The sequence below is a fragment of the Oncorhynchus nerka genome, linkage group LG20 (assembly GCF_034236695.1).
Source record: "Oncorhynchus nerka isolate Pitt River linkage group LG20, Oner_Uvic_2.0, whole genome shotgun sequence".
In the NCBI taxonomy this organism is placed as follows: Eukaryota; Metazoa; Chordata; class Actinopteri; order Salmoniformes; family Salmonidae; genus Oncorhynchus; species Oncorhynchus nerka.
In genome coordinates this window covers 34,094,972-34,120,536 of record NC_088415.1, presented here as the reverse complement: position 1 = coordinate 34,120,536, position 25,565 = coordinate 34,094,972, and the positions used below count along the sequence as shown (strand labels likewise).

General features: G+C 42.4%; 1 protein-coding gene and 2 long non-coding RNA genes across 4 annotated transcripts in view; 1 reads left to right on the top strand and 2 right to left on the bottom strand.

The window, feature by feature from the left end:
- Positions 1-25,565, top strand: part of LOC115102330 (microphthalmia-associated transcription factor-like) — a 56,292-nt gene that overhangs the window by 8,052 nt on the left and 22,675 nt on the right. For both annotated transcript variants that reach the window (XM_029622174.2, XM_029622172.2), the window contains exon 2: positions 24,470-24,740. In XM_029622174.2, the coding sequence (XP_029478034.1) occupies positions 24,470-24,740 (271 nt within the window). The remainder of the gene's footprint in view (positions 1-24,469; positions 24,741-25,565) is intronic.
- On the bottom strand, positions 13,060-14,909 carry LOC135562937 (uncharacterized). Its single transcript, XR_010460167.1, has 2 exons — positions 14,497-14,909; positions 13,060-13,275 (listed from the first exon to the last, which is right to left on the bottom strand). It is a non-coding gene; the product is annotated as an uncharacterized LOC135562937 (long non-coding RNA).
- Positions 21,462-23,300, bottom strand: LOC135562936 (uncharacterized). Its single transcript, XR_010460166.1, has 2 exons — positions 22,888-23,300; positions 21,462-21,678 (listed from the first exon to the last, which is right to left on the bottom strand). It is a non-coding gene; the product is annotated as an uncharacterized LOC135562936 (long non-coding RNA).

The window sequence follows — 25,565 nt, the reverse complement described above, 5'->3', positions numbered from 1 at the left end:
AGGACAAGTACATTAGAGTGTCTAGTTTGAGAAACAGACACCTTACAAGTCCTCAACTGGCAGCTTCATTAAATAGTACCTGCAAAACACCAGTCTCAATGTCAACATTGAAGAGGTGACTATTTTGCCCATCTGAATATTTTCTTTTTATTGGCCAGTCTGAGGTATGGCTTTTTCTTTGCAACTCTGCCTAGAAGGCCAGCATCCTGGAGTCGCCTCTTCACTGTTGACGTTGAGACTGGTGTTTTGGGGGGTACTATTTGATGAATCTGCCAGTTGAGGACTTGTGAGGCGTCTGTTCAGGGTCCTGTTGGTTCAGGGTCCTGTTGGTTCAGGGTCCTTGGTTGCACTGGTACCGCTTGCCGTGCGGTAGCAGAGAGAACAGTCTATGGCTTGGGTGGCTGGAGTCTGACAACTTTTGTCTTCCTCTGACACTGCCTGATATATTCCATTTATGGCCTGCGACATAAACTCTATCATTGATTTATCTTGCAGTAGATGTCATTCAATTGTTAATATTAATTTTTGTCTTCTTCTAATGCCTCTTAAGGGGAAACAAATCTAAATGTAACTGAAAGTCATCACATTACTGAGTTTGGGTAATCCAAAAGTGATTGTAACAGATAACAGGTAATTGTAACAGATTACATTTAGAAGGTAACCTACCCATCCCTGGCAGTGGGGGTTGGGTAGGTGGAGGTTCTGAGCAGAACAGTGTGCAGTAGTGCAGCCAAGCATGTCATTAGTGCTGCTCTACCTTCACCTCCAGCAGGGAGACTGTGTATAACACCTGATCCCATCCAGGAACCAAGGCACCTGCATACTGCAGACACTGGGCTCTGTGTGTCTCAGAAGATGATTCCACACACACTTACACATTAACACTTCACAAATACTGCTGCTACTCTATTTAATATATATCCTGATTACCTAGTCACTTTTACCCCTACACTAACCACCGGTGAGTAGCTGCACCTCCATGCTGTTATGTGCATTTGTGTGTTAGGAAGAGTGAGAAGGTATATGCGTGTACAGGGTGAGGTGTGCATTTGCACTATAAATATAACATGTCTATGGATATTTAATCTCTTTAGGCATTTACAATAACTTTATATGATTGGTTGTTTGTTGCTCTGGGTGTTCTTTGGATGGATTTGATTTTGGACAGATAGGTTGGAAGCTTTTGCATTGGAATTCAAGGAATGTATGTGCAATTTAGAAAAAAGTAGCACTGCACCAAATACCCTATTTTCAGACTCCTAATTATCCTTACACCTCTGAAGACTCTAGCCACTTCCGTACCAGACGGAAGAACTTGGTGTTTTATCTCTGCCGACAGTTGGAGAAGGGGAACCATGGGGTGCTAACGACACTCAGTGGAGACTAGAGATCCTGACTGCCAAACACCCAGTAAAAAGTCATGAAAAAACAAACAGAAGAATTGCACGCTCTAACAGCGCAATACACATTGATGAAAAACAAAACAATGTGAAGACTTTAAATCAAAATAAATAAGTCATAAAGGGTAGTAAAAACAAGAGGGTAAAATGTTCTTTGAGTTTGTGTCTGTATTTAACAGTGGGTGAGTGAATACAATTGTATTTGACACATGCTTCGTAAACAACAGGTGTAGACTAGCAGTGAAATGCTTTCTTACAGGTCCTTTTCCAACAATGCAGAGTTAAAGAAATTGTGACACAAGGAGTAAATACACAGTGAACAACAATAATATGTAAAAATAACATGCCTATAGACAGGGAGTGCCAATAGCGAGTCAATGTGCAGGTGTATGAGGTAATTGAGGTAGCTATGCACATATACACTACATGGCCAAATGTATGTGGACACCTGCTAGTCGAACATCCCATTTCCAAAATCATAGGCATTAATATGGAGTTGGTCCCCCCATTTGCTGCTATAACAGCCACCACTCTTCTGGGAAGGATTTCCACTAGATGTTGGAACATTGCTGCGGGGACTTGCTTCCATTCAGCCACAAGAGCATTAGTGAGGTCAGGCACTGATGTTGGGTGATTAGGCTTGACTCGCAGTCGGCGTTACAATTCATCCCAAAGATGTTCAATGGGGTTGAGGTCAGGGCTCTGTGCAGACTAGTCAAGTTCTTCCACACTGATCTCAACAAATAATTTCTGAATGGACCTCGCTCTGTGCACAGGCAATTGTTATGCTGAAACAGGAAAGGGCTTTCCCAAAATGTGACCACAACGTTGGAAGCATAAAATTGTTTAGAATGTCATTGTATGCTGTAGCGTTAAGATTTCCCTTCACTGGAACTGGAACTAAGGGGCCTAGCCTGAACCATGAACAACAGCCCCAGACCATTATTCCTCCTCCACAAAATGTTTCAGTTGGCACTGCGTTTGGGCAGGTAGCATTGTCCTGGAATCCACCAAACCCAGATTCGTCCGTCGGACTGCCAGATGGTGAAGCGTGATTCATCACTCCAGAGAACACCTTTCTAGGGCTCCAGAGTCCAATGGTGGCGAGCTTTACACCCCTCCAGCTGACGCTAGGCATTGCACATGGTGATCTTAGGCTTGTGTGCGGCTGCTCGGCTGTGGAAACCCATTTCATGAAGCTCCCGACGAACAGTTCTTGTGCTGACGTTGCTTCCAGAGGCAGTTTGGAAACCGGTAGTGAGTGTTGCAACCGAGGACATTTTTTTACGTGCTTCAGCACTCGGCGGTTCCGTTCTGTGAACTTCGGTGGCCTACCACTTTGCCGCTGAGCCGTTGTTTCTCCTCCACAAGAACAGCACTTACAGTTGACCGGGGTGGCTCTAGCAGGGCAACAATTTGGCTAACTGGCCTGTTGGAAAGGTGGCATTCTATGACAGTGCCACGTTGAAAGTCACTGAGCTCTTCAATAAGGCCATTCTACTGCCAATGTTTGTCTATGGAGGTTGCATGGCTGTGTGCTTGATTTTATACACCTGTCAGCAACCGGTGTGGCTGAAATAGATGAAATCCACTCATTTGAAGGGCTGTCCACATACTTTTGGCCATGTAGTGTAGGGGTAAGGTAACTAGGCAACAAGATAGATAATAGACAGCAGCAGCAGCGTATATGGTGAGTGAAAGCGTGTGTGAGTGGCTTCAGTATGCATGTGTGTTGTTGGTGTTGGTGTGCGAGTGTGCATAGAGTCAGTGCAAGAGAGTTAGTGCAAAAAAGGGTCAATTCAGGTAGTCTGGGTAGCCATTTGATAAGCTATTTAGCAGTCTTGTTCAGTAATCTTATGGCTGTTCCGAGTCCTGTTGGTTCTAGACTTGGTGCACTGGTACCGCTGGTCGTGCGGTAGCAGACAGAACAGTCTATGACTTGGGTGGCTGGAGTCTGACAACTTTTTGGGCCTTCCTCTGACACTGCCTGATATAGTCCTGGATGGCAGGGAGCTCGGCCCCAGTGATGTACTGTGTGCCTTACCAAAAGGTGATGCAGCCAGTCAAGATGCTCTCAATTGTGCCGCTGTAGGTCTGCATCCCACTGCTGGCTTGCCTCTAAAGCTAAGCAGTGTTGGTCCTGATCTGTCCCTGGATGGGAGACTAGATGCTGCTGAAAGTGATGTTGGAGGGCCAGTAGGAGGCACTCTTTCCTCTGGTCTAAAAAAAGATTCCAATGTGCCAGGGCAGTGATTGGGGACATTGCCCTGTGTATGGTGCTGGCTTTCAGATGGGATGTTAAACGGGTGTCCTGACACTCTATGGTCACTAAAGATCACAGGTCACTTATCGTTAGAGTAGGGGTGTTAACCCTGGTGGCCTGGCTAAATTCCCAATCTGGCCCTCATACTATCATGGCCACCTAATCATCTTCAGCTTCCAATTGGCTCATTCATCCCCCCTCCTCACTCCTGTAATTATTTCCCAGGTTGTTGCTGTAAATGAGAATGTTTTCTCAGTCAACTTATCTGGTAAAATACATATTAAAAGACATTTGAAGATCTGAGAAGAGGTGTTGTCGTGCCCTCTTCACAACTGTGTGGGTGTGTGTGGACCATGTTAATTCCTTAGTGATTTCGACACAAGGAACTTTGCAGGTGATTGTCTGTGGTCTATTGCACATTCAGTTGTTCTGGGTAGGTCTGCAGTGGAGGTGGACGGCTGCTCTGGTTTTTGTTCTGACGGAGCATTTTCTCCCCATATGCACGCTGGCATGACCTTCCAGAGCCGACTAATCAAGACTAGTTAAGCTCTGTTTTAATTCTGACTTCTCAGTGCTGAGCTTCTACTTCTTATCATTTAAAGATATTCTGACTTAAAGTACATGTACACACTCGGAAACAGGCCATTTTACACAGTGTATGCTACTGTTGCCAGAATGCACTAAATGTTTTGGTGTATTGTCCTTTGTTTGGAACTCATGTGTTATTATACTAGGTAAAGTCCCCCCTTATCTCAGCTCGCTGGTCACCATAGCATCTCCCACCTGTAGCACATGCTCCAGCAGGTATATCTCTCTAGTCACCCCCAAAACCAATTATTTCTTTGGCCGCCTCTCCTTCCAGTTCTCTGCTGCCAATGACTGGAACGAACTACAAAAAATCTCTGAAACGGGAAACACTTATCTCCCTCACTAGCTTTAAGCACCAACTGTCAGAGCAGCTCACAGATTACTGCACCTGTACATAGCCCACCTATAATTTAGCCCAAACAACTTCCTCTTTCCAAACTGTATTTAATTAATTAATTAATTTTGCTCATTTGCACCCCATTATTTGTATTTCTACTTTGAAAAATCTTCCATTGCAAATCTACCATTCCAGTGTTTTACTTGCTATATTGTATTTACTTTGCCACCATGGCCTTTTTTGCCTTTACCTCCCTTCTCTCCTCATTTGCTCACATCCTATATAGACTTGTTTATACTGTATTATTGACTGTATGTTTGTTTTACTCCATGTGTAACTCTGTGTCGTTGTATCTGTCGAACTGCTTTGCTTTATCTTGGCCAGGTCGCAATTGTAAATGAGAACTTGTTCTCAACTTGCCTACCTGGTTAAATAAAGGTGAAATAAATTAAAAATTTAAAAATACTGATATGCAAATACAACGTTTGAAAGATATTCATTCAGCCACGATTGAAGCACAATTAGAAGTTGACTAGAGAAATACTTTTGTATATGAAAACCAAACGTGGTTTGGCTAATAGCATTGTTTATTATGTTTGCAGACAGAATAGAAAGCACATCGATATGCTAACGTGTTGTTTATTGTGTCTTCATTATCACTCTTTGTTTTTTAACAGGTGTTAGTATTGTTATAGAGCTGTTATTGTGCCATTGTCCATTAAGGTGTGCGAGGGTGGGCTGCAACCTCCTCTCCTAACCATTGAACCACCTCTAGTCCAGGAGCTCTCTCTCTCTCTCTCTCTCAATTCAATTCAATTCAAGGGCTTTATTGGGCATGGGAAACATGTGTTAACATTGCCAAAGCAAGTGAGGTAGACAACATACAAATGTGAATATATAAAGTGAAAAACAACAAAAATTAACAGTAAACATTACACATACAGAAGTTTCAAAACAGTAAAGACATTACAAATGTCATATTATATATATATATACAATGTACAAATAGTTAAAGGACACAAGATAAAATAAATAAGCATAAATATGGGTTGTATTTACAATGGTGTTTGTTCTTCACTGGTTGCCCTTTTCTCGTGGCAACAGGTCACAAATCTTGCTGCTGTGATGGCACACTGTGGAATTTCACCCAAAAGATATGGGAGTTTTTCAAAATTGGATTTGTTTTCGAATTCTTTGTGGATCTGTGTAATCTGGGGGAAATATGTCTCTCTAATATGGTCATACATTGGGCAGGAGGTTAGGAAGTGCAGCTCAGTTTCCACCTCATTTTGTGGGCAGTGAGCACATAGCCTGTCTTCTCTTGAGAGCCATGTCTGCCTACGGCGGCCTTTCTCAATAGCAAGGCTATGCTCACTGAGTCTGTACATAGTCAAAGCTTTCCTTAATTTTGGGTCAGTCACAGTGGTCAGGTATTCTGCCGCTGTGTACTCTCTGTGTAGGGCCAAATAGCATTCTAGTTTGCTCTGTTTTTTGTTAATTCTTTCCAATGTGTTAAGTAATTATCTTTTTGTTTTCTCATGATTTGGTTGGGTCTAATTGTGCTGTTGTCCTGGGGCTCTGTAGGGTGTGTTTGTGTTTGTGAACAGAGCCCCAGGACCAGCTTGCTTAGGGGACTCTTCTCCAGGTTCATCTCTCTGTAGGTGATGGCTTTGTTATGGAAGGTTTGTGAATCGCTTCCTTTTAGGTGGTTGTAGAATTTAACGGCTCTTTTCTGGATTTTGATAATTAGTGGGTATCGGCCTAATTCTGCTCTGCATGCATTATTTGGTGTTTTACGTTGTACACGGAGGATATTTTTGCAGAATTCTGCGTGCAGAGTCTCAATTTGGTGTTTGTCCCATTTTGTGAAGTCTTGGTTGGTGAGCGGACCCCAGACCTCACAACCATAAAGGGCAATGGGCTCTATGACTGATTCAAGTATTTTTAGCCAAATCCTAATTGGTATGTTGAAATTTATGTTTCTTTTGTTGGCATAGAATGCCCTTCTTGCCTTGTCTCTCAGATCGTTCACAGCTTTGTGGAAGTTACCTGTGGCGCTGATGTTTAGGCCAAGGTATGTATAGTTTTTGTGTGCTCTAGGGCAACAGTGTCTAGATGGAATTTGTATTTGTGGTCCTGGTGACTGGACCTTTTTTGGAACACCATTATTTTGGTCTTACTGAGATTTACTGTCAGGGCCCAGGTCTGACAGAATCTGTGCATAAGATCTAGGTGCTGCTGTAGGCCCTCCTTGGTTGGTGACAGAAGCACCAGATCATCAGCAAACAGCAGACATTTGACTTCGGATTCTAGCAGGGGAGGCCGGGTGCTGCAGACTTTTCTAGTGCCGCGCCAATTCGTTGATATATATGTTGAAGAGGGTGGGGCTTAAGCTGCATCCCTGTCTAACCCCACGACCCTGTGTGAAGAAATGTGTGTGTTTTTTGCCAATTTTAACCGCACACTTGTTGTTTGTGTACATGGATTTTATAATGTCGTATGTTTTACCCCCAACACCACTTTCCATCAGTTTGTATAGCAGACCCTCATGCCAGATTGAGTCGAAGGTTTTTTTTTGAAATCAACAAAGCATGAGAAGACTTTGCCTTTGTTTTGGTTTGTTTGGTTGTCAATTAGGGTGTGCGGGGTGAATACATGGTCTGTTGTACGGTAATTTGGTAAAAAGCCCATTTGACATTTGCTCAGTACATTGTTTTCATTGAGGAAATGTACGAGTCTGCTGTTAATAATAATGCAGAGGATTTTCCCAAGGTTACTGTTGACACATATTCCACGGTAGTTATTGGGGTCAAATTTGTCTCCACTTTTGTGGATTGGGGTGATCAGTCCTTGGTTCCAAATATTGGGGAAGATGCCAGAGCTAAGTATGATGTTAAAGAGTTTTAGTATAGCCAATTGGAATTTGTTGTCTGTATATTTGATCATTTCATTGAGGATACCATCGACACCACAGGCCTTTTTGGGTTGGAGGGTTTTTATTTTGTCCTGTAACTCATTCAATGTAATTGGAGAATCCAGTGGGTTCTGGTAGTCTTTAATAGTTGATTCTAAGATCTGTATTTGATCATGTATATGTTTTTGCTCTTTGTTCTTTGTTATAGAACCAAAAAGATTGGAGAAGTGGTTTACCCATACATCTCCATTTTGGATAGATAATTCTTTGTGTTGTTGTTTGTTTAGTGTTTTCCAATTTTCCCAGAAGTGGTTAGAGTCTATGGATTCTTCAATTGCATTGAGCTGATTTCTGACATGCTGTTCCTTCTTTTTCCGTAGTGTATTTCTGTATTGTTTTAGTGATTCACCATAGTGAAGGCGTAGACTCAGGTTTTCCGGGTCTCTATGTTTTTGGTTGGACAGGTTTCTCAATTTCTTTCTTAGATTTTTGCATTCTTCATCAAACCATTTGTCATTATTGTTCATTTTCTTCGGTTTTCTATTTGAGATTTTTAGATTTGATAGGGAAGCTGAGAGGTCAAATATACTGTTAAGATTTTCTACTGCCAAGTTTACACCTTCACTATTACAGTGGAACGTTTTACCCAGGAAATTGTCTAAAAGGGATTGAATTTGTTGTTGCCTAATTGTTTTTTGGTAGGTTTCCAAACTGCATTCCTTCCATCTATAGCATTTCTTAATGTTACTCAGTTCCTTTGGCTTTGATGCCTCATGATTGAGTATTGCTCTGTTTAAGTAGACTTGTGATTTTGCTGTGGTCTGATAGGGGTGTCAGTGGGCTGACTGTGAACGCTCTGAGAGATTCTGGGTTGAGGTCAGTGATAAAGTAGTATACAGTACTACTGCCAAGAGATGAGCTATAGGTGTACCTACCATAGGAGTCCCCTCGAAGCCTACCGTTGACTATGTACATACCCAGCGTGCGACAGAGCTGCAGGAGTTGTGACCCGTTTTTGTTGGTTATGTTGTCATAGTTGTGCCTAGGGGGGCATATGTGGGAGGGGATGCTGTCACCTCCAGGCAGATGTTTGTCCCCCTGTGTGCTGAGGGTGTCAGGTTCTTGTCCGGTTCTGGCATTTAGGTCGCCACAGACTAGTACATGTCCCTGGGCCTGGAAATGATTGATTTCGCCCTCCAGGATGGAGAAGCTGTCTTCATTAAAATATGGGGATTCTAGTGGGGGATATAGGTAGCACACAGGAGGACATTTTTCTCTGTTAGGATAATTTCCTTTTGAATTTCTAGCCAAATGTAGAATGTTCCTGTTTTGATTAATTTAATGGAGTGAGTTAGGTCTGCTCTATACCAAATTAGCATACCCCCTGAGTCCCTTCCCTGTTTCACACCTGGTAGTTTGGTGGATGGGACTACCAGCTCTCTGTAACCTAGAGGGCAACCAGTGGGTCTGTCTCCTCTATACCAGGTTTCTTGCAGGATGACAATGTCTGTATTACCGATTTCTTTGGTGAAGTCCGGGTTTCTGCTCTTCAGGCCAAAGGCAGATGACCTCAGGCCTTGGATATTCCAGGATGATATAGTGAATGCTTTTTGTTCCATAGAGTGTCCAATGTTGTTGGTCGTGGTTTGGCCTCAGGCCAGTAAGTGTGAGCAGAGCCTGCTGAGCATCTGGTACATGCCATTGGCTTGGGCAAGTGTGAGTGGGGTTGGGACTGTTTGCCCGCTCACTACCTGGGCGTATGTGTGGCTTCCATGTTGAGGCCCTCTTTGCGGGGGTGGGGTGCATGGGGTGGACAGGAGTGGCATAGGTCTGATCTGAGGGGGCCTAAATGGGGTGTGGGCATGGTTGACGTGGGGGGGTGTTGATTGGTTGGGGTGGGGGTGTGGATGTGTCTGGGTGTGCGGTGGTCTGGATGTAATTCCTCTTGGCGTGGGTCCTCTATGTGTAGGTCCAGGGGGGGGTCCTGCAGGTCTGGGAGGGTGTCTCGCCGGTCTGGGTGGGGTGTCTATTGATCTTTTGCTCCTGTGTGAAGTGTTGGGGATACGTTTGAGAGCGATGTCCTTTAGAGTTCGGGCAAAGGTGGGCACTGCTGCCTTGTAGAGGTGGACCTGGTCATAGAGGCTGTTCAAGTCCAGGGTGGAGTGGTGGGCCAGGAAAACATTTGGTTTTGAGGCACAGTCACGGGAAATACTTGCATTTACCCGCTGTATTGTGGCAGGGTGGAAGTCTTTTTGTGGTAGCAGGGTGGAGATAACCACTTGTGCGTTGGGGAAAGTAGAAGAAGCCTTTTCAATCACTCCCTTCAGTGCTGTGGCCACTCTTTCTCTCTCTCTCAAAAACCTCTCAGCCAGGGGTGTGGCTATGCAAGACTGTGCAGCCATTGTGTTTCCTGATACACATGCACACAGAGGAGGTGTGTGCACACAATAGTGGAAAGTTAAACCAGACAACGGGTCTTTTTATGGGTTTCAGTATTCTGCTTAGAAACAACTGGGCAAAAAGCCATCTGGCAGTCGGTTAATGTGTTAGTGGGGGCAGACCCTACACACACAGTGGTCACTGGTTGTAATCTTGAGCCTGCCTCAATACAACTATGTAAGATGGTAAGATTCCTGGTTATAAAACGTTTTTGGGATGCAGTGCAAGAGTTGATAATCAAGTTTTACTGATCTTTGTGTCTTCTTAATGCTTGTTAGGGGATTTCCAACATTCACTTGATAAAGAGGCATAGCAGCGCCACAGATCACTATCATTTAGAGATCCCAAAATATAATGTGCGGATGAAAAGCATCCACCACTGGAAACATTTGGGTCTTGTTTAAGTCAGTCATGAGGTCTCCCGGTCACAGTTTTTCAAGGAGATGATTCGCTTGCCCCAGACATGCCATAATCAGTTTGTAAAAATGGGGAACAGACACAGACTGTATTTCCTCCATGTCCGAGACCTCAGATGTAGATACTATATTAACCTCTCTCGGTGTAGTTACAGTGTAGAAAATGGGGAACAGACACGGACTGTATTTCCTCCATGTCCGAGACCTCAGATGTAGATACTATATTAACCTCTCTCAGTGTAGTTACAGTGTAGAAAATGGGGAACAGACACGGACTGTATTTCCTCCATGTCCGAGACCTCAGATGTAGATACTATATTAACCTCTCTCAGTGTAGTTACAGTGTAGAAAATGGGGAACAGACACAGACTGTATTTCCTCCATGTCCGAGACCTCAGATGTAGATACTGTATTAACCTCTCTCAGTGTAGTTACAGTGTAGAAAATGGCTTTTTGTAGCAGGCTTCTTCAGGTCTATTAACCTTTTTGGGCCTAACATTATTGCATTCTTTGGTGTGTGTGATCCAATTCAAACTTAAAATAAAATGTGTATTTGTAATACACTTCAGTTGTAAGAAATTGGTCAGATATAAAAACACCTATGAATGTATCTTTCAGTTTACGAGGGGTTGACATGTTAGCTTATACAAAGTAAAGAGGAATGGTGGTATGTCTAGAGCGCAGTGCGGAGGGATGGCTTTGACCAAGGCTGCGTTTGACTGGACTGGCTAATTAGTCCGATTACTGCACAGCTGGATTGGCAAGACTTTTTGCTGAGGTTTTCATCAAAAGGATCACTCACTCTGGGAAGGCTCCATCCTGGCAGCTTCTGCTCCAGCACACCCTCTCTATTTTGGGCCTGCAGCAGGATTCTGTCTGGAGAACAGCAACTGTCTAAATTTGAAAACACATTGATAACTGAAACTGTGTGTGAAGAAAAGTTCCCCTTTCTGTGATAGTCATTGTTTTAATCCAAGTATAGGATTTTGGCTACATTTAGACACTATTCAGACTAGGATTTAGGCTTTAGCCTACACATACAGTATGTGTCATTTGTTATGCTCCAGGGACATGTGTGTCACAGTCACTTGTTTAGTGGGGAGGGAGGGTGGCTGTGAATGAAGGAGGGCTATGATTAGTGATGTAGAAGGGTGAGATAATCAGTTAACACATTGACAAGAAGAGGAAGAAAACACACCTACAGCTCAGCAGATGTTCCATCCATTATCACTACCTTGCTCCTCGGCCCTACAACACAACACAGAATACACTACTAGTCCACATCTGTTTATGACATGAGATGCCTTCTACTGTGTGTGTGTGTGTGTGTGTGTGTGTGTGTGTGTGTGTGTGCGTGTGCGTGTGTGTGTGTGTGTGTGAGTGAGAGAGAGTTAACATGGTGTCCTTTCAGCCTGTGAGATGGTGAGATGCTAACCTGCTTAGGGATCTAGCTGTCTGCGTGACATGTGATACGGTAGGCCTAGGATGAGCACGATCCATTGAAAGGAAGTCAAATCTCATAATTGGTTAGCATGCACGTCGATGGATACTAATACATAGGAGAGAGAGAGATGAGACCAGCAGCACATGCCAGAGAAAAGAATGAAGTCAATGTGAAGAGGGTATCGGTGCAGTTCAGTTGAGAGAGAGCGAATGAGAGAGAGCGAACGAGAGAGAGAGAGAACGAGAGAGTTGGAGAAAGTGAAAAAAGCAGCGCTGGCCAAGTGTTTGAAGTGTATATCTGTAGGCCAAACATCTGAAGAGGACAAGATTGCAAACATGGCACTGTATTGCCTGCTTGAACTTAACAACAGATGTTAGGATTCTCTAGGCACTGTAGGTAGAAGTGCAATATGTGCCATGTAAGAAAGCGAACGTTTAAGTTCCTTGCTCAGAACATGAGAATAAATTAAAGCTGGTGGTTCCTTTTAACATGAGTCTTCAATATTCCCAGGTAAGAAGTTTTAGGTTGTAGTTATTATAGGAATTATAGGACTATTTCTCTCTATACCATTTGTATTTCATTAACCTTTGACTATTGGCTGTTCTTATAGGCACTTTAGTATTGCCAGTGTAACAGTATATCTTCCATCCCTCTCCTCGCTCCCACCTGTGCTTGAAGCAGCGTTACCCATGCAGAGCAAGGGGAACAACCACTCCAAGTCTCAGAGCGAGTGACGTTTGAAACACTATTAGCGCGCACCCCGCTAACTAGCTAGTCATTTCACATCGGTTACACCAGCCTAATTTTGGGAGTTGATAGGCTTGAAGTCATAAACGGCTGCTGGCAAACGCATGAAAGTGCAGTTTGAATGAATGCTTACGAGCCTGCTGGTGCCTACCATCGCTCAGTCAGACTGCTCTATCAAATCATTGACTTAGTTATAACATGATAACACACAGAAATACGAGCCTTAGGTCATTAATATGGTCGAATCCGGAAACTATCATCTCCAAAACAAGACGTTTATTATTTTAGTGAAATGCGGAACCGTTCCGTATTTTATCTAATGGGTGGCATCCATAAGTCTAAATATTGCTGTTACATTGCACAACCTTCAATGTTATGTCATAATTACATAACGCTGAAACTGATTTATTGGAGGACCAAAAAAAGCCTATACCAATTAATCGGCCAATTTTTTAAATGTATATATACTGTATATACACAGATTTTTGTAATAATGACAATTGCAACAATACTGAATGAACAATGAACACTTTTATTTCAACTTAATATAATACATATGGGCTTTTGGATGGGTGTTCTTAAGGTGATTCCACAGGTTGCTGGTATTTTTTGATTTAGCCGTTGCTGACCCCATGCTTACATCTTTATCACAAATAAGACACCTTGCTTTCCCTGGTGCCAATTCCATGTAATAGTCCCACACTGGTGCTCTGCTTTTCTCTGCCATCTGCAAAACACACACACACACACACACACACACACACACACACACACACACACACACACACACACACACAGCTCTGAAGTGACAATGATACTGAAGAGTCTGCTTAGGGGACAAATACTCTCAACTGTTTGAATAAAGTTTAAGTTTAAGTTACCTGTGACGAATGTTGAAAACAAAAACTGTAATTTCTATATGCAGGAAATCCTATTTTAATAATGGGCATGGTAAGAATTGACTACCAAAGTGCGAGTCATAATTCCCATGACACCTTCTAGCAAAATCTGAAAAGCGGTTCCTTCATTCATTTATTCCATAGGATATTTTTAGATTCACTTAAAATAAGGTCTGTGTTTCGTGTAGGCTTACACCACCATGCCAATTTTATAACTGTGTAGATATCCATAAGACAAGGTAACTCTGATCAATATTGGCTAAATATAAGCGAAGATCATTTTTTTTGTACAGTGGATTTATGAAAATATTTTGACAAACGTTACCTTATCCTAGTGAGATTTACACGGGTATCAAAACGCCGAGGCGGTTTAAGCACGAAACACAGACCTTATCTGAAGTAGATCAAGACATTCTGTATGGAAGACATGAACGGTAAAATAACAAAGGAACCCCTTTCAAGTTCAGCCCCAAGTTATTACAGGAATTATAACACGTTGACTATTTCTCTCTAAACCATATACTTTTGACTATTACGAGCCTGCTGCTGCCTACCACCCCTCAGTCAGACTGCTCTATCAAATATCAAATCATAGACTTAACTATAATAAACACAATGAAATACGAGCCTTAGGTCAAATCCGGAAACTATCACCTCGAAGACAAAACGTTTATTCCGTTCCGTATTTTATCTAACGGGTGGCATCCATGAGTCTAAATATTCCTGTTACATTGCACATCCTTCAATGTTATGTCATAATTACATAAAATTCTGGCAAATTAGTTCGCAAAGAGCCAGGCAGCCCAAACTGTTGCATATACTCTGACTCTGTGTGCAATGAATGCAAGAGAAATTACACAATTTCACCTGGTTAATATTGCCTGCTAACCTGGATTTCTTTTAGCTAAATATGCAAGTTTAAACATATATACTTGTGTATTGATTTTAAGAAAGGCATTGATGTTTATGGTTAAGTACACATTGGTGCAACGACAGTCGTTGATTGATTGTTTTTTATAAGATAAGTTTAATACTAGCTAGAAACTTACCGTGGCTTACTGCATTCGTGTAACAGGCGGGCTCCTCGTGAAGCAGGTGGTTAGAGCGTTGGACTAGTTAACTGTAAGGTTGCAAGATTGAATCCCTGAGCTGACAAGGTAAACATCTGTCTTTCTGCCCCTGAACAAGGCAGTTAACCCACCGTTCCTAGGCCGTCATTGAAAATAAGAATGCGTTCTTAACTGACTTGCCTAGTTAAATAAAGATTAAATAAAGGTGTAAAAAAGAGTATGGTCAAGAACTACAGAAAACGTATGATCTCTGTAATTGCAAACAAAGGTTTCTGTACCAAATATTAAGTTCTGCTTTTCTGATGTATCAAATACTTATTTGATGCAATTATTACTTAAAAATCATACAATGTGATTTTCTGGAGTTTTGTTTTAGATTCCGTCTCTCACAGTTGAAGTGTACCTATGATAAAAAAATTGCAGAAGTATCTATATCCACAGTAAAACGAGTCCTATATAGACATAACCTGAAAGGCCACTCAGCAAGGAAGAAGCCACTCTCCAAAACCGCCATAAAATAGCCAGACTACAGTTTGCAACTGCACATGGGGACAAAAATGTTACTTTTTGGAGAAATGTCCTCTGGTCTGATGAAACAAAAATAGAACTGTTTGGCCATAATGACCATCGTTATGTTTGGAGGAAAAAGGGGGAGGCTAGCAAGCCGAAGAACACCATCCCAACCGTGAAGCACGGGTGTGGCAGCATCATGTTGTGGGGATGCTTTGCTGCAGGAGGGACTGGTGCACTTCACAAAATAGATGACATCATGAGGCAGGAAAATTACATGGATATATTGAAGCAACATCTCAAGACATCGGTCAGGAAGTTAAAGCTTGGTCGCAAATGACCCCAAGCGTACTTCCAAAGTTGTGGAAATTGTCTTAAGGACAACAAAGTCAAGGTATTGGAGTGTCCATCACAAAGCCCTGACCTCAATCCAACAGAACATTTGTGGGCAGAACTGAAAAAGTGTGTGCGAGCAAGGAGGCCGACAAACCTGACTCAGTTACACCAGCTCTGTCAGGAGGAATGGGACAAAATTCACCCAACTTATTGTGGAAAGCTTCCCAAAACGTTTGAGAAGAGAAGACTTTGCCTTTGTTTTGGTTTGTTTGGTTGTCAATTAGGGTGTGCGGGGTGAATACATGGTCTGTTGTACGGTAATTTGGTAAAAAGCCCATTTGACATTTGCTCAGTACATTGTTTTCATTGAGGAAATGTACGAGTCTGCTGTTAATAATAATGCAGAGGATTTTCCCAAGGTTACTGTTGACACATATTCCACGGTAGTTATTGGGGTCAAATTTGTCTCCACTTTTGTGGATTGGGGTGATCAGTCCTTGGTTCCAAATATTGGGGAAGATGCCAGAGCTAAGTATGATGTTAAAGAGTTTTAGTATAGCCAATTGGAATTTGTTGTCTGTATATTTGATCATTTCATTGAGGATACCATCGACACCACAGGCCTTTTTGGGTTGGAGGGTTTTTATTTTGTCCTGTAACTCATTCAATGTAATTGGAGAATCCAGTGGGTTCTGGTAGTCTTTAATAGTTGATTCTAAGATCTGTATTTGATCATGTATATGTTTTTGCTCTTTGTTCTTTGTTATAGAACCAAAAAAGATTGGAGAAGTGGTTTACCCATACATCTCCATTTTGGATAGATAATTCTTTGTGTTGTTGTTTGTTTAGTGTTTTCCAATTTTCCCAGAAGTGGTTAGAGTCTATGGATTCTTCAATTGCATTGAGCTGATTTCTGACATGCTGTTCCTTCTTTTTCCGTAGTGTATTTCTGTATTGTTTTAGTGATTCACCATAGTGAAGGCGTAGACTCAGGTTTTCCGGGTCTCTATGTTTTTGGTTGGACAGGTTTCTCAATTTCTTTCTTAGATTTTTGCATTCTTCATCAAACCATTTGTCATTATTGTTCATTTTCTTCGGTTTTCTATTTGAGATTTTTAGATTTGATAGGGAAGCTGAGAGGTCAAATATACTGTTAAGATTTTCTACTGCCAAGTTTACACCTTCACTATTACAGTGGAACGTTTTACCCAGGAAATTGTCTAAAAGGGATTGAATTTGTTGTTGCCTAATTGTTTTTTGGTAGGTTTCCAAACTGCATTCCTTCCATCTATAGCATTTCTTAATGTTACTCAGTTCCTTTGGCTTTGATGCCTCATGATTGAGTATTGCTCTGTTTAAGTAGACTTGTGATTTTGCTGTGGTCTGATAGGGGTGTCAGTGGGCTGACTGTGAACGCTCTGAGAGATTCTGGGTTGAGGTCAGTGATAAAGTAGTATACAGTACTACTGCCAAGAGATGAGCTATAGGTGTACCTACCATAGGAGTCCCCTCGAAGCCTACCGTTGACTATGTACATACCCAGCGTGCGACAGAGCTGCAGGAGTTGTGACCCGTTTTTGTTGGTTATGTTGTCATAGTTGTGCCTAGGGGGGCATATGTGGGAGGGGATGCTGTCACCTCCAGGCAGATGTTTGTCCCCCTGTGTGCTGAGGGTGTCAGGTTCTTGTCCGGTTCTGGCATTTAGGTCGCCACAGACTAGTACATGTCCCTGGGCCTGGAAATGATTGATTTCGCCCTCCAGGATGGAGAAGCTGTCTTCATTAAAATATGGGGATTCTAGTGGGGGGATATAGGTAGCACACAGGAGGACATTTTTCTCTGTTAGGATAATTTCCTTTTGAATTTCTAGCCAAATGTAGAATGTTCCTGTTTTGATTAATTTAATGGAGTGAGTTAGGTCTGCTCTATACCAAATTAGCATACCCCCTGAGTCCCTTCCCTGTTTCACACCTGGTAGTTTGGTGGATGGGACTACCAGCTCTCTGTAACCTAGAGGGCAACCAGTGGGTCTGTCTCCTCTATACCAGGTTTCTTGCAGGATGACAATGTCTGTATTACCGATTTCTTTGGTGAAGTCCGGGTTTCTGCTCTTCAGGCCAAAGGCAGATGACCTCAGGCCTTGGATATTCCAGGATGATATAGTGAATGCTTTTTGTTCCATAGAGTGTCCAATGTTGTTGGTCGTGGTTTGGCCTCAGGCCAGTAAGTGTGAGCAGAGCCTGCTGAGCATCTGGTACATGCCATTGGCTTGGGCAAGTGTGAGAGTGGGGGTTGGGACTGTTTGCCCGCTCACTACCTGGGCGTATGTGTGGCTTCCATGTTGAGGCCCTCTTTGCGGGGGTGGGGTGCATGGGGTGGACAGGAGTGGCATAGGTCTGATCTGAGGGGGCCTAAATGGGGTGTGGGCATGGTTGACGTGGGGGGGGGTGTTGATTGGTTGGGGTGGGGGTGTGGATGTGTCTGGGTGTGCGGTGGTCTGGATGTAATTCCTCTTGGCGTGGGTCCTCTATGTGTAGGTCCAGGGGGGGGTCCTGCAGGTCTGGGAGGGTGTCTCGCCGGTCTGGGTGGGGTGTCTATTGATCTTTTGCTCCTGTGTGAAGTGTTGGGGATACGTTTGAGAGCGATGTCCTTTAGAGTTCGGGCAAAGGTGGGCACTGCTGCCTTGTAGAGGTGGACCTGGTCATAGAGGCTGTTCAAGTCCAGGGTGGAGTGGTGGGCCAGGAAAACATTTGGTTTTGAGGCACAGTCACGGGAAATACTTGCATTTACCCGCTGTATTGTGGCAGGGTGGAAGTCTTTTGTGGTAGCAGGGTGGAGATAACCACTTGTGCGTTGGGGAAAGTAGAAGAAGCCTTTTCAATCACTCCCTTCAGTGCTGTGGCCACTCTTTTCTCTCTCTCAAAAACCTCTCAGCCAGGGGTGTGGCTATGCAAGACTGTGCAGCCATTGTGTTTCCTGATACACATGCACACAGAGGAGGTGTGTGCACACAATAGTGGAAAGTTAAACCAGACAACGGGTCTTTTTATGGGTTTCAGTATTCTGCTTAGAAACAACTGGGCAAAAAGCCATCTGGCAGTCGGTTAATGTGTTAGTGGGGGCAGACCCTACACACACAGTGGTCACTGGTTGTAATCTTGAGCCTGCCTCAATACAACTATGTAAGATGGTAAGATTCCTGGTTATAAAACGTTTTTGGGATGCAGTGCAAGAGTTGATAATCAAGTTTTACTGATCTTTGTGTCTTCTTAATGCTTGTTAGGGGATTTCCAACATTCACTTGATAAAGAGGCATAGCAGCGCCACAGATCACTATCATTTAGAGATCCCAAAATATAATGTGCGGATGAAAAGCATCCACCACTGGAAACATTTGGGTCTTGTTTAAGTCAGTCATGAGGTCTCCCGGTCACAGTTTTTCAAGGAGATGATTCGCTTGCCCCAGACATGCCATAATCAGTTTGTAAAAATGGGGAACAGACACAGACTGTATTTCCTCCATGTCCGAGACCTCAGATGTAGATACTATATTAACCTCTCTCGGTGTAGTTACAGTGTAGAAAATGGGGAACAGACACAGACTGTATTTCCTCCATGTCCGAGACCTCAGATGTAGATACTATATTAACCTCTCTCAGTGTAGTTACAGTGTAGAAAATGGGGAACAGACACGGACTGTATTTCCTCCATGTCCGAGACCTCAGATGTAGATACTATATTAACCTCTCTCGGTGTAGTTACAGTGTAGAAAATGGGGAACAGACACAGACTGTATTTCCTCCATGTCCGAGACCTCAGATGTAGATACTGTATTAACCTCTCTCAGTGTAGTTACAGTGTAGAAAATGGCTTTTTGTAGCAGGCTTCTTCAGGTCTATTTTTTTTGGGCCTAACATTATTGCATTCTTTGGTGTGTGTGATCCAATTCAAACTTAAAATAAAATGTGTATTTGTAATACACTTCAGTTGTAAGAAATTGGTCAGATATAAAAACACCTATGAATGTATCTTTCAGTTTACGAGGGGTTGACATGTTAGCTTATACAAAGTAAAGAGGAATGGTGGTATGTCTAGAGCGCAGTGCGGAGGGATGGCTTTGACCAAGGCTGCGTTTGACTGGACTGGCTAATTAGTCCGATTACTGCACAGCTGGATTGGCAAGACTTTTTGCTGAGGTTTTCATCAAAAGGATCACTCACTCTGGGAAGGCTCCATCCTGGCAGCTTCTGCTCCAGCACACCCTCTCTATTTTGGGCCTGCAGCAGGATTCTGTCTGGAGAACAGCAACTGTCTAAATTTGAAAACACATTGATAACTGAAACTGTGTGTGAAGAAAAGTTCCCCTTTCTGTGATAGTCATTGTTTTAATCCAAGTATAGGATTTTGGCTACATTTAGACACTATTCAGACTAGGATTTAAGCTTTAGCCTACACATACAGTATGTGTCATTTGTTATGCTCCAGGGACATGTGTGTCACAGTCACTTGTTTAGTGGGGAGGGAGGGTGGCTGTGAATGAAGGAGGGCTATGATTAGTGATGTAGAAGGGTGAGATAATCAGTTAACACATTGACAAGAAGAGGAAGAAAACACACCTACAGCTCAGCAGATGTTCCATCCATTATCACTACCTTGCTCCTCGGCCCTACAACACAACACAGAATACACTACTAGTCCACATCTGTTTATGACATGAGATGCCTTCTACTGTGTGTGTGCGTGTGTGTGTGTGTGTGTGTGTGTGTGTGTGTGTGTGTGAGAGAGAGTTAACATGGTGTCCTTTCAGCCTGTGAGATGGTGAGATGCTAACCTGCTTAGGGATCTAGCTGTCTGCGTGACATGTGATACGGTAGGCCTAGGATGAGCACGATCCATTGAAAGGAAGTCAAATCTCATAATTGGTTAGCATGCACGTCGATGGATACTAATACATAGGAGAGAGAGAGATGAGACCAGCAGCACATGCCAGAGAAAAGAATGAAGTCAATGTGAAGAGGGTATCGGTGCAGTTCAGTTGAGAGAGAGCGAATGAGAGAGAGCGAACGAGAGAGAGAGAGAACGAGAGAGTTGGAGAAAGTGAAAAAAGCAGCGCTGGCCAAGTGTTTGAAGTGTATATCTGTAGGCCAAACATCTGAAGAGGACAAGATTGCAAACATGGCACTGTATTGCCTGCTTGAACTTAACAACAGATGTTAGGATTCTCTAGGCACTGTAGGTAGAAGTGCAATATGTGCCATGTAAGAAAGCGAACGTTTAAGTTCCTTGCTCAGAACATGAGAATAAATTAAAGCTGGTGGTTCCTTTTAACATGAGTCTTCAATATTCCCAGGTAAGAAGTTTTAGGTTGTAGTTATTATAGGAATTATAGGACTATTTCTCTCTATACCATTTGTATTTCATTAACCTTTGACTATTGGCTGTTCTTATAGGCACTTTAGTATTGCCAGTGTAACAGTATATCTTCCATCCCTCTCCTCGCTCCCACCTGTGCTTGAAGCAGCGTTACCCATGCAGAGCAAGGGGAACAACCACTCCAAGTCTCAGAGCGAGTGACGTTTGAAACACTATTAGCGCGCACCCCGCTAACTAGCTAGTCATTTCACATCGGTTACACCAGCCTAATTTTGGGAGTTGATAGGCTTGAAGTCATAAACGGCTGCTGGCAAACGCATGAAAGTGCAGTTTGAATGAATGCTTACGAGCCTGCTGGTGCCTACCATCGCTCAGTCAGACTGCTCTATCAAATCATTGACTTAGTTATAACATGATAACACACAGAAATACGAGCCTTAGGTCATTAATATGGTCGAATCCGGAAACTATCATCTCCAAAACAAGACGTTTATTATTTTAGTGAAATGCGGAACCGTTCCGTATTTTATCTAATGGGTGGCATCCATAAGTCTAAATATTGCTGTTACATTGCACAACCTTCAATGTTATGTCATAATTACGTAACGCTGAAACTGATTTATTGGAGGACCAAAAAAAGCCTATACCAATTAATCGGCCAATTTTTTAAATGTATATATACTGTATATACACAGATTTTTGTAATAATGACAATTGCAACAATACTGAATGAACAATGAACACTTTTATTTCAACTTAATATAATACATATGGGCTTTTGGATGGGTGTTCTTAAGGTGATTCCACAGGTTGCTGGTATTTTTTGATTTAGCCGTTGCTGACCCCATGCTTACATCTTTAATCACAAATAAGACACCTTGCTTTCCCTGGTGCCAATTCCATGTAATAGTCCCACACTGGTGCTCTGCTTTTCTCTGCCATCTGCAAAACACACACACACACACACACACACACACACACACACACACACACACACACAGCTCTGAAGTGACAATGATACTGAAGAGTCTGCTTAGGGGACAAATACTCTCAACTGTTTGAATAAAGTTTAAGTTTAAGTTACCTGTGACGAATGTTGAAAACAAAAACTGTAATTTCTATATGCAGGAAATCCTATTTTAATAATGGGCATGGTAAGAATTGACTACCAAAGTGCGAGTCATAATTCCCATGACACCTTCTAGCAAAATCTGAAAAGCGGTTCCTTCATTCATTTATTCCATAGGATATTTTTAGATTCACTTAAAATAAGGTCTGTGTTTCGTGTAGGCTTACACCACCATGCCAATTTTATAACTGTGTAGATATCCATAAGACAAGGTAACTCTGATCAATATTGGCTAAATATAAGCGAAGATCATTTTTTTTGTACAGTGGATTTATGAAAATATTTTGACAAACGTTACCTTATCCTAGTGAGATTTACACGGGTATCAAAACGCCGAGGCGGTTTAAGCACGAAACACAGACCTTATCTGAAGTAGATCAAGACATTCTGTATGGAAGACATGAACGGTAAAATAACAAAGGAACCCCTTTCAAGTTCAGCCCCAAGTTATTACAGGAATTATAACACGTTGACTATTTCTCTCTAAACCATATACTTTTGACTATTACGAGCCTGCTGCTGCCTACCACCCCTCAGTCAGACTGCTCTATCAAATATCAAATCATAGACTTAACTATAATAAACACAATGAAATACGAGCCTTAGGTCAAATCCGGAAACTATCACCTCGAAGACAAAACGTTTATTCCGTTCCGTATTTTATCTAACGGGTGGCATCCATGAGTCTAAATATTCCTGTTACATTGCACATCCTTCAATGTTATGTCATAATTACATAAAATTCTGGCAAATTAGTTCGCAAAGAGCCAGGCAGCCCAAACTGTTGCATATACTCTGACTCTGTGTGCAATGAATGCAAGAGAAATTACACAATTTCACCTGGTTAATATTGCCTGCTAACCTGGATTTCTTTTAGCTAAATATGCAAGTTTAAACATATATACTTGTGTATTGATTTTAAGAAAGGCATTGATGTTTATGGTTAAGTACACATTGGTGCAACGACAGTCGTTGATTGATTGTTTTTTATAAGATAAGTTTAATACTAGCTAGAAACTTACCGTGGCTTACTGCATTCGTGTAACAGGCGGGCTCCTCGTGAAGCAGGTGGTTAGAGCGTTGGACTAGTTAACTGTAAGGTTGCAAGATTGAATCCCTGAGCTGACAAGGTAAACATCTGTCTTTCTGCCCCTGAACAAGGCAGTTAACCCACCGTTCCTAGGCCGTCATTGAAAATAAGAATGCGTTCTTAACTGACTTGCCTAGTTAAATAAAGATTAAATAAAGGTGTAAAAAAGAGTATGGTCAAGAACTACAGAAAACGTATGATCTCTGTAATTGCAAACAAAGGTTTCTGTACCAAATATTAAGTTCTGCTTTTCTGATGTATCAAATACTTATTTGATGCAATTATTACTTAAAAATCATACAATGTGATTTTCTGGAGTTTTGTTTTAGATTCCGTCTCTCACAGTTGAAGTGTACCTATGATAAAAAAAATTGCAGAAGTATCTATATCCACAGTAAAACGAGTCCTATATAGACATAACCTGAAAGGCCACTCAGCAAGGAAGAAGCCACTCTCCAAAACCGCCATAAAATAGCCAGACTACAGTTTGCAACTGCACATGGGGACAAAAATGTTACTTTTTGGAGAAATGTCCTCTGGTCTGATGAAACAAAAATAGAACTGTTTGGCCATAATGACCATCGTTATGTTTGGAGGAAAAAGGGGGAGGCTAGCAAGCCGAAGAACACCATCCCAACCGTGAAGCACGGGTGTGGCAGCATCATGTTGTGGGGATGCTTTGCTGCAGGAGGGACTGGTGCACTTCACAAAATAGATGACATCATGAGGCAGGAAAATTACATGGATATATTGAAGCAACATCTCAAGACATCGGTCAGGAAGTTAAAGCTTGGTCGCAAATGACCCCAAGCGTACTTCCAAAGTTGTGGAAATTGTCTTAAGGACAACAAAGTCAAGGTATTGGAGTGTCCATCACAAAGCCCTGACCTCAATCCAACAGAACATTTGTGGGCAGAACTGAAAAAGTGTGTGCGAGCAAGGAGGCCGACAAACCTGACTCAGTTACACCAGCTCTGTCAGGAGGAATGGGACAAAATTCACCCAACTTATTGTGGAAAGCTTCCCAAAACGTTTGACCCAAGTTAAACCATTTTTAAAGGCAATGCTACCAAATACTAATTGAAGGTATGTAAATGTCTGACCCACTGGGAATGTGATGAAAGAAATCAAATCTGAAATCATTCTCTCTACTATTTCTCTGACATTCCACTTTCTTAAAGTAAAGTGGTGATTCTAAGTGACCTAAAACAGAGAATTTTTACTTGGATTATATGTGCAGGGGGGAGGGTGTGCAGTATTCTGCTGCAGAAAGGACACTCTAGCTTGCAGACCAGCAGTTCCGTGTAACATCTAGAACACATTTAGAAGGCATTTGTATCTTTTCTCACTGTGATGTGGCTTCTTCCTGATCCCAGTACTGTAGATCATAATGGTTCAATGCCCCTCTCTTTTCTCTGATCTTTCTTCCACTCCTTACTCCTCATTGTCTTACCCCCCTCCTCACCCTCTTCTTTCCTGATGCCCTGCCTGGCGTCTGTCTCGCCGTCCTGCAGTAATCCTTCAGACCAGCCATGCTCATCTTCCAAGCCCCCATTGGGCTCCTCGACCACAACATCACGGATCCTGCTGCGGCAGCAGTTGATGCGAGAGCAGCTCCAGGAGCAGGAGCGGCGGGAGCAGCAGAGACGCCAGGCCTCCTCCACCTCACAGTACCCCAAGATCACCGCCGCCCACAATCGCACGCACGGCCAGACACCGGCCATCAATGTCAGCGCTCCTCCCAGCCTGCCCCCCGCATCCCAGCTGCCCATGGAGGTGCTGAAGGTAAGCAATTAGTATCATCCTCACACCTAATGACACAGATGACACACCCACTTCCTGACTGGCTTCTCTGTGATCTGAAAAATGTGACAACAATGCCACTCCTCACTCTGACTTCCAGAGCTCTCACTGTCGCTTATAGATGCAGGCATACATCATCAGATGTTTTGTTTGTCGAAGGTACTGTGGGTTTGATGACTCTATATTGGCAACTTGATCATAATTCTTCTGGACAGTCGATCAAACATGGTTTACTATGATAGGGTGTAAAAACGTGGGGATGAGTGAAGTGAGTTAAAACGCACATGGGGATTATCTTTCCTGAAAGAATTCCTCTGTAATGCATGCTGTGCTTCCAGCCATTTGGACATAGCCATCTTTAATCCTATTTGCTGAGCTAAATTCACATATTTTCATAGCTTTGATTCATTGTTAGTCTGCTCTTGGGGACTCGAGACTGTTGTACATTTTCTGAACTAATGGAGACAGTGTGATAACTACCACAACGCACTACTATACAATACTTAATGAGAGTACACCCAGCAAAATAAAGATCATTTGGTAAGTGTTTTAGATTGCATTACATTTATTTGTCTTTCTTTAGAAATAGTATTACTAATATTAAAACGTGCATATTCTAAAAAATAAATGAAAACCGTCCCAGATGTAAATGGAAAGTGTTCTAAATTGAAGAACTATCCGAAACTTCATATCTCAAGCAGTTTGCATGACTGGATAGATATTTCTCCGTTGTCTTTTCCTTCAAATATGACAATTTTCCTGTTGTTTCCAACATTGTCACTACAATCGTCTTGATTGAGTGATTGT